The sequence below is a fragment of the Gekko japonicus genome, unplaced genomic scaffold, assembly GCF_001447785.1.
Source record: "Gekko japonicus isolate JY-2015 unplaced genomic scaffold, Gekko_japonicus_V1.1 scaffold6126, whole genome shotgun sequence".
NCBI lineage: Eukaryota > Metazoa > Chordata > Lepidosauria > Squamata > Gekkonidae > Gekko > Gekko japonicus.
In genome coordinates this window covers 10,580-20,454 of record NW_015164393.1, presented here as the reverse complement: position 1 = coordinate 20,454, position 9,875 = coordinate 10,580, and the positions used below count along the sequence as shown (strand labels likewise).

The window sequence follows — 9,875 nt, the reverse complement described above, 5'->3', positions numbered from 1 at the left end:
TCCTGCTGTGCCACGATATCTTTTCCTCTTTGTGCCATCTTTGCCAAGATGACAGCAAGTGGCTTGAAAATTAAATATTCGCTCTGTCCTCAGCTCCTGAAACAGATAAATGCCCCTTGCTGTTCTCTCTGAAAAGCTTGAAATTCAACAATCGCCTTTGTTCCAAGCTGCAGTGCAGCAAATTGCAAACAACTGAATGCAGTATTGTGCGGTGCAGTTTGTTTTATGATTAGGCATGAATGAGGTGGTAGTGGCTTCTCCCCTCCCATGGTGAATTTGGGCCCAGTTGTTTTGACGTAATGAAGTGTAAATTTATGGTGAAGCCCCGTGGTGATTTCAAGCAGTCTCGTAACTTCTGATGGTACTGGTCCATTTTCTTCTTTTCTGACGTAAAACTGGAGGTACGCTTACACTGTACTCCCCTGACACCCACAAAGATTAATTTAAGAGTGCAAGACGTCATGTCAAGGAGCTCATCCCGTTTCTCTGCATGAGACACTTTTCTGAGCAGTAACTCACCCAGAGATACAGCGAGCAACTTCCTCTGATGGTGTCTGATGGTGGAACAGAGCTAAACTGAAAGAGACGGCTCAGTTAACTATTTTGTGATATACAGGGCTTTTTTTGTAGAAAAAGCCCAGCAGGAACTCATTAGCATAATAGGCCACACCCAACAACAGAAACTCATTAGCATATTAGGCCACACCCCTGACACCACAGCTCATTAGCATATTAGGCCACACACCCATGTTACCAGAAGTGTGGTCATCCAGCCACGCCCACCTTTTGCTTCTTATTCTGTTGACCTTGTTTGTGGTCAAAACCCAGGGCCTTTTTTTGTAGCAGGAACTCCTTCGCATGTTAGGCCACACACCCCTAATGTAGCCAATCCTAATGAGTTTCTGCTGTTGGGTGTGGCCTATTATGCTAATGAGCTCCTGCTGGGCGTGGCCAACTTGGGAGCCAGCCGGGACTCCGTTCCTGTGCGTTCCTGCCCAAAAATAGCCCTGTATAGTTGAAAACGGTTAAAAATTATCAATATTATTTGACTTAAGGATAGTGGATAGGTATCTCAATATTTGATTATTGTGTATGATTGTATTTCTGTGCATGATACGGAGTTTGTAACCTGGGATTCTTTTAAAAGAGAAAATTGATCAGTGGCAATTGGATGGGGTTTGCTACCAAAGCTTATGTCCTTCCCTTTTTCTCTCTCTCCTTTTAGGAAGCCATCCTGAGCTCCTGGATCCAGTTCAGCGATGGCTCTGTGACTCCGCTGGACATTTACGATCCCAAAGACTTTTCCCTCTCTGCTTCATCACTGGACGAATCTGTCGTTTCAGCCCACCTGAGTTCTACTACAAAATGGCCAGTGGTGGCAGCAGAAGGTGAAGGACAAGGCATGTTGGTCAAAGTGGACATGATGATCTCTGAAGCTTGCCAGAAGTCCAAGAGGAAGAGTGTCCTGGCAGTGGGCAGCGGCAGCATCAAGGTGAAGTTCGGCCAGAATGATGCCAATGCCCATGGCGTCAGTGATTACGACGCCGATGAGATCGAAAACCACGCAAGCGACCGGAGGCAGAAGGTGTTGGACCAAGAGCGGTATGGCCAAGATGGGCGATACTACGGGAGTTCTTCTGCCGAACGAGAAGACGGTGCCGCACGGAAAGTCAGCACCACGGCAAAATCTATGATCAAAGGCAAAGTACTGAAGAGCAACCTGGCTGGAGACAAGCTCTCCGACGATGGGCAGCTGCAGAACATCCCCATAGACTTCACCAACTTTCCAGCCCAGATCGACCTCCCCAAGAACGATGGCAGTATGGACGACAGTGACCTTGTGCAGGCCCCTAGGGGACTCAGTGACCTGGAGATTGGGATGTATGCTCTCTTAGGGGTCTTCTGCCTGGCGATTCTCGTCTTCCTGATAAACTGTGCCACCTTCACGTTGAAATATCGGCACAAGCAAGTTCCGGTGGAAGGGCAGGCCACCATGAGCCACTCCCACGACTGGGTGTGGCTTGGGAACGAAACCGAACTGCTGGAGAACCAAGTGGACATTTCGCCCCCGCAGGACGAACGCACGACAAACGTCGACCGGGGGATAGGCTCGGAGGAGAGCAACCAGCTCCTCAACGGGAGCATGCCGAAGAGTATCCAGAGCCAACTGCACAAGTCTGCTGACTCGGGGGGCAAGCAAGGGAAGGAGCAGAAGCTCAACCCCCCCTTGCACTCGCCCACCTCCAAGCGAAAGCGGGTCAAGTTCACCACGTTCACCACGATCCCTCCGGACGACAGCTGTCCAACCATCAACTCCATCCTCAGCTGCAACGAAGATGACATTAAATGGGTTTGCCAAGATATGGATCTCGGGGAAACCAAACACTACATGGAGAAGATCAAAGAGAAAGCATAGCCCCGGATCTTGGGTCGCTTTGGGGGGGGGGGTTGCAAACCACACCTTGATGCCTTCAGTCGTATCAGGACATGGAAAAGAGGACGGCGGGCTGGGGGACTGAATAGTCTTGGAAGCAAGGTGGATTTTGTAATCAGGGAGAGAGGTTTGCTCAGCCTGTCTGTGGAGGGGCGACAGTCCTTTTTTTTTCTCTTTTCCACCCACCCCCCAGATGACACGTTTCTGTTGGAGGAAGAAGAAGAAATGAACTGGCCCATATAATGAACTCGGGATGAGATGAGGTTTTTGAAACGGACAGTTAAGGGGCAAAGATAGTTAGACACGAGGTACCAAAAGTATTCTTTCTTTCTTTTCTTTTCTTTTTTTAAAAAGGAAAATTATCAGTTTTTTTTAAAAAAGGAAACTTGTTTATATTTTTAATAAAACTTCAAAAAATATGAATGGGACCTGGGAAGAAAAAGGGCGGAGTACGAATCACCCGTCTGCTTTCCATTCCTGCGGCTGGAATGAGGACAGGACGGTTGGCGGAGCAGAGATGGAATAGCATTTGGGTTTTTCCCCCCAGTTTCTTTCCTCCCCCCCACCCCCAGAAATCCTGAAGCTTGATCCTTCCTACATCCTCTCTCTCTCTCTCTCCACCGCTCTGCCTTTTATACGTTACTTCTGACGCATGCCAATGGGGATTTTAAAAAAATTTCAAATCCTATCGGTTCTCTCCAGACCAACTCATCATCGTCATCGTCATCCCCCCCTAAATCGGTAGTGCATCATATTGTCCTTTTAAGAACTCGGTGGATTTGCAACAAATTAATAACTTCAATATGTTGTCCATTTCAAATCAATGAATTTCAGCTCGATCAGGGCTGGAGCCGACCCCTGAAATGACTGTTATTCCCTCTCCCTGACCCTGCACGCTCAGGTGATTCTGCCGAATTTTAATCAACGTTGTAGGGGGTTTTCTTCTAATTGTCCATGTTTTGGGGGGGGGGAGATCGATGCGATTCTGTGTGTATTTTGTTTACCTCCAATTGTATTTTCTCATGCCCGTTCTGAACGAGCGAAGTTCCACTGCCGATCTGACTCCCGTACTTCCGAGAAAGACCCGATCATTCATTCCTCAACCTGATACGACTCCCTGGTCAATGACCTCATTCCCTTCGAGCCCATGTGCACCGTATTCGTGAAGCATGCACTGTTGGGCCATGCAGCTTTACTGTCGACTCAAGAAAGGGATGGAGAGCCCCAGGCCTTCTTCGAACCTCAGCTTCTCTCTGAGAAGGTGCCATCTCCACGCTGCCATCCCTCATTAAGGCCACTGCCGCCGGTTGAACAAGGGGCTCCTTTCTCAAACCTGACCTCCCATTTCCCGAGTTGCTCAAGGCCACAAATCCTCTTTCCATGTCGGTAAGGAAGAGTTTTGCTCCTCCTGACCCAATGAGGAGGAGGTGTTGCTCCCAAACTCAACTGGGGGGGGGGAGAAATCTCTTGGCATCTCCTCTTAACTTTGGGACCCGCCTTTGGAAGCGGGAGGAGGGGCTCGGCTCCTATAAACACATGAAACTGCCTTATACTGAATCAGACCCGTGGTCCATCATAGTCAGTATTGTCTACTCAGACTGGCAGTGGCTCTCCAGGGTCTCAGGCAGAGGTCTTTCACATCACCTCCTGCCAGATCTTTTAACTGGAGATGCCTGGGATTGAACCTGGGACCTTCTGCATGCCAAGCAGATGCTCTACCACTGAGCCACAGGTGCTGCTAACTTAGGAATGACCCTGTTCACTTAGGAAGGACCCTGCCGGTGGAGTCTGGACCATCTTTTCAGGAGGTTGCCCCCTGCCATGTGGTCCCAAGTGCCGAATGTGTTTTTCCCCCCGTATGAATCCATAGCAGCTGCTCCCTTCTGCAAGGAACGGCTGCCAAATGCTGGAATAGGATAGGCATCAAACTACAAATCGCGATGGAATCGCCAGGAACCCACTGAATTATCTTAGTCAAGCCCCCACCCCGCTCTCAGCCTCACACTGCTGTCTGCAGTGTGGGGGTAATCATGCTCGCCTACCTTGCAGGGTTGTTGTGGGGATTACTTCAAGATAATGATAGCTGCATTGAAGGTACTGTACGAAATGCTAGGTGCTACGTATGGGACAAAGCTCAGAGATGCCTCATTGGCTCAAGGGCTGAACTCGCTCCCTGAAGACTCTGGCCACCACATATCACACCTCCTGTCTGCCTACTCCGCTCCTTCAACAACCTGGCCTTATCTTGGCTTTTGGATTTGAGGACATGGTGCATTAGCTTTCCCGTATATAAATTCTTCCCGTAGCATGGAGGCTGGGCTAGGTCGGCCTTCAGAATAGTTTTTGCTGATCCATTGCCGTCAAATCCAGACATCGGTTATCCAGTAGCTAGGTAAAAGAATATGTTAGGGGGATTTTAGGGGGAGAATTTTTTTAGTTTAATTTCCATGACCAAAGTACCCCTGGGCTATGTCACGCCTTTTGTTTACGGTGTTCTCTCTCTCCCTTTCCTCCCACTGTTTCCTGACCTCCGCACAGATAAAAGGAAGTGTTTCTTCACCCAAAGAGTGATTAACACATGGAATTCACTGCCGCAGGAAGTGGTGGCAGCTACAAGCATGGACGGCTTCAACAGGGGGCTGGGGAAACATAAGGAGCAGAGGTCCATCGGTGGCTATTATTATCCCGTAGTGAGAGCAGTGCTCCCTCTAAGCAGAGCTTAGTCTTGTGAGCAAAAATTCTACTTTGTGAGCTACTGGCATTAAAGTTGTGAGCGAGCGATTTGGCTGCCGCCTTAATTTAGTTTCCTGAGCTAAGACAAAAATATGTGTGAGCCAGAGGCTAAAAGGCTGTGAGCTAGCTCACACTAACTCAGCTGCGAGGGAACGCTGAGTGAAGAGACTCCCCAAGTTCTCCTCGAGGCCTGTTTGACCCATCGCCAAACAAACGACTCTCAGGTTTCCAGCCCTGGGGTGATGCCAGCGAGTCCCCCTTGAGCCTGCTTGGCGGTTACGATACGCTGCGATCTCCACTGGGTTGAGGGGCTGATTTGGAGAGACCATCCCGGGATCCAATTCAGAGCCTCCTGGTTGATGCGCAGACAATATTTGTGGTGGGGCAACGGAAGGGCCCCGAGGAAGAAAAGATGTTGTCCTCCCAGTCCTGCCTTCCAGGCAGTGGGTTTGGGTTCTTCTTAACCTGGGTGGAACCGTGTCTGAGTCAGAATTGGGCCTCACCTGGACAACAATCCAAATTTGGACTGATCCCTGTGTCCCCTTAGTCCCTCTCAGTTCCCATGTCCCCCTTCTAGGTTTTTTGCTTGCCAGCTGGCTGACGTTCCTTCTGCTTTCCGTGTCCGCCTGCTCCACCCGAGGCTCATTCCTATGCTTCTCTGCCTGCTTATGTGCATACATTTCCCCAGGGCTTTCTTTGTAGAAAAAGCTTAGCAGGAACTCATTAGCATAATAGGCCACACCCAACAACAGAAATTCATTAGCCTATCCAGCCACACCCCTGAGAGCAGAGCTCATTAGCATATTAGGCCGCACCCCCATGTTACCAGAAGTGTGGTCATCCAGCCACACCCACCTTTTGCTTCTTACTCTTTTTACCTTGTTTGTTGTCAAAACCCAGGGCTTTTTTTTTTAGCAGGAACTCCTTTGCATGTTAGGCCACACACCCCTAATGTAGCCAGTCCTAATGAGTGTCTGTTGTTGGGTGTGGCCTATTATGCTAATGAGTTCCTGCTGGGCGTGGCCAACTTGGGAGCCAGCCGGAACTCCGTTCCTGTGCGTTCCTGCCCAAAAATAGCCCTGCACTTCCCTATTTGCATACAGCATTTGCATACATTTGCATACATTTCCCTAACTGGCATGATTCATGCCACTCCTGATGATCACAGGGAGAGGGAGGAGCTATGTCTGGAATCGGTGCAACCTGACCGCCAGGTGGCTAGCTCGTTTCTCTTAGGGTTCCCAACCTCCAGGTGGGGGCTGGAGTTCTCTTGGGATTGCAACGGCAGAGATCAGTTTCTCCTGCACTTCCCTATTTGCATACAGCATTTGCATACATTTGCATACATTTCCCTAACTGGCATGATTCATGCCACTCCTGATGATCACAGGGAGAGGGAGGAGCTATGTCTGGAATCGGTGCAACCTGACCGCCAGGTGGCTAGCTCGTTTCTCTTAGGGTTCCCAACCTCCAGGTGGGGGCTGGAGTTCTCTTGGGATTGCAACGGCAGAGATAAGTTTCTCTGGGGAAAATGGTTGCTTTGGGTAGACTCGGTGGCATTATACCTCCCCAGTCTCCCCCTCTCCCCCCCCCCAAAGAAATCTCCCAAGTATTTGTCAGCCCAGACCTGGCAATCTAGTCCTCTGCTGAGATTTCACTGGCCATTTCTCATGCTGTTTTAAGCCTACTCTTGAGGGCCGGCACTTTGACTTTTGCTTTAAAAAAAGAACATGAAGGGGGGGGTTGGTTTATTATTGCAGTCTTGAGACCAAAGTGCAGAGTAAGCATTGGATACATTACATATACAAAGTACAAAAAAATAGAAATCTAAATTTAAGGACTTTTAAAATGTGATTCCCACAGTCTAAGAATCAATGCACAGAACTCAGCAACGGAACCTGTCATTTCTGTACATGAAGAGGTTGAATTCTGTATCCATGCCTGTGAGGAGGAATAATCATTGCACTGTGAACCTAAGAGCGTAAGAGAAGCCCTGTTGGGTGAGGCCAATGGCCCGTCCAGTCCAACATTCTGTTTCACACAGTGACCAAAAGTACCAGGCACCACCAGGAGGTCCACCAGCGGGGCCAGGACATTAGAAGCCCTCCCAATGTTGCCCCCCCCCCAGCACCAAGAAGACAGAGCATCACTTGCCCCAGATCGAGAGTTCCATCTATACCTTGTGGCTAACAGCTCTGTATGTTTCTCCAGTCCCTTCTTGAAGCTGTCTATGCTTGTAGCTGCCACCACTTCCTACAGCTATGATCCTTGCTTCCAGTGTTTAGGCATCAGGAAAAATCACACCAAGAAATCACTCTCCATCAATGCTGGGGCAGCGTCAGGGCCCAGGGCTTCTGGTAGGGCACACTACCACTCACTTGCATGTCTTCTCTCCACCTTCTTGCTCGAAAGCACTCCACTGTCCATGCCCAGCACAGGCAGGGAAAAGGCATGGGGATGGTCCAGGTAACACTGAACATGGGCAGTGGGAGGGTGGGGGAAGGATTCACAGGCGGGCGCATGGTGGAGTGCAAAGAGAGGCAAGAGCAGGAACATGGGCTGAGGAGGGGAGGGGCCCCCTGGGCACGCTCTGGTAGGGCTGTCTGGTCCCTCCAGGCAGCCGGCGGGAGGTGGGCTTACTAGGAGGAGGGAGTCTCGACTCTCACCTGATGTTTCAGCGATGGGCCGACATGACTTCCAGTGTGACCCAGAAGTGATGTAGGAACGTCGGGGTGACACTCTGCTTTTTGGGGCAAAAGCTCTATGGTAGGATTAGCGTCTACCATAGAGTTTTTGCCCAAACACCAGAGTGTCGCCCTGACATCCCCAACTTTCCCACTTCACTTCCGGATCACATTGAAGTCACGTAGGCACCTCGCTAAAACATTGGATGTTTCTCCCCTTTTTAGCGATAAGTCCCCCCCCCATCGACCAGTTGATTGGCGGTGGAGAGGTGGAGCCTGGGAGTGGGGGACCCCTGCCCTCACCGGGGGGAGGGGTCTGGCATCCCTACTGTCTGGGGACAAAAAAGGGGGGAACAAACTTAACCCTGAAACCTGGGATCAAGAACCTAAAGAGGTAAGTCAAACAGAGCAGAGGGCCAATAATTAAAACTTAATATAATAATAATAATACCTTTTGATTTATTGATCGCTCAATCCAGCAGAGCTGCTGGCTCTGAGTGATTTACAGTTACACGGTTTCACACAAGGGACTAACAATTTCATAGGGGTAAGGGAGGACAACATATAATTCTTTAAATTGCACACATTTTGCAGCCAACGGGGATTTTTGTTCAGCTGTAAGCTTCAGACGTGTTCCGGAGGCATTCACTTTTCGGCTTGGCTTGATGATGTTGGTTCTTCCTGGGATGCTTTGAATCGTAGTGCCGCACTGCCACCACCTGGCCGGATTGGCCCATCACAGGCTTCTTAATGCCGAAGAGGTCTTTTTTATCAGGCTTACGAGCTGGACATTCCATTCGCCAGCTAACACCTCCCCTACATGTATTTATTAGCGAAGAATGTAAAAAAAAATTCTTTTTTTATTGCACCTCATACAAAAATACCAGAATCAAACACACAAGGGCCAATAGGCTAGACCTGACGCGTTTCGGCCTGCTCGGGCCTTCTTCAGAGGTCAAACGCAATGAGGAGCAGATTGGCTTATATCATTACACAAATACACAATATGGACACAAAATGGACCAGAAAACAATTGCTGTAAAAAAACAAAAAAAATCCCTGCATCTAGCCTATTGGCCCTTGTGTGTTTGATTCTGGTATTTTAGTATGAGGTGTAATTGGGTCCTTATATGTTTTTTAATTCTTTGCTAATAAATGCATGTATTTTTATAGTATATATCTATTAAGTTTTAATTGTTGGCCCTGTACTCTGTTTGACTTACCTCTTTAGGTTCTTGATCCCTACTGTCTGCCCAGCGCTCCCCCAAAACCTGGAACCAGCCCTGAGCAGATGCACAGATCCCCGATGTGTGGCAGGGGTCCTGGTAGCAGTCCTTGGTGTGGTCTGGCCCCTTTCTCTGCTGAGCAGGTTGGAAATATAGGCCCGGTGCTATTTCAGAACCAGGCTCACCGTCTTCCTGTTGCCAACTGGGCATGCCACGAGCTCCCACTGGCTGTGTTACTATTGGCAGCTATGCCACAGATTAGCTATCTATATGCCCGCCAAACTGCAACGGAGACAGAGAAATCTTTTCAATCCAGGAGTGCGTCGGTCTTGTCTGAAACAGAGCGTAGATTGTATGTCTGCAGGCAGGGTTTCTTCTTGAACTCAATAAGCATATAGCTTCTGGTGCTCAAATAAACATTCCTGTTAGATCTATGCCTTGAAAAGAATCGTGGTACAGTTTGCTGCGGTGGCTCAAGTGGTTAAGATGCTGAACTGTAGGCTGTGGAAGGTCGGTAGTTCAGCAGTTCGAGACCCGAGTGTGCCGCATGATGGAGGGAGCTCCCGTCTCTAGTTCCAGCTCCGGCCAACCTAGCAGTTCGAAAGCAAGAAACTGCAAGTAGATAAATAGGTACCACTTCAGTGGGAAGGTAACAGCGTTCTGTGCGCCTGGGTGTTTAGTCATGCCAGCCACATGACCACGGAAATGTCTTCGGACAGCGCTGGCTCTTCTGGCTTTCGAGCAAGGGAACCTTTACCTTTTTAAAAGGTGGGGGGGGAGGAAATGACAGAACTGAGC

At 49.3% G+C, this 9,875-nt stretch overlaps 1 protein-coding gene across 1 annotated transcript; it reads left to right on the top strand.

Moving 5' to 3' along the window:
• Positions 1–1,225: 1,225 nt before the first annotated feature.
• On the top strand, positions 1,226–2,416 carry LOC107108466 (transmembrane protein 132C-like; the record flags this gene model as incomplete). Its single annotated transcript, XM_015408903.1, has 1 exon — positions 1,226–2,416. A coding segment is annotated over one exon (1,191 nt), but the record flags the coding sequence as incomplete, so codon positions are not given.
• Positions 2,417–9,875: the final 7,459 nt, after the last annotated feature.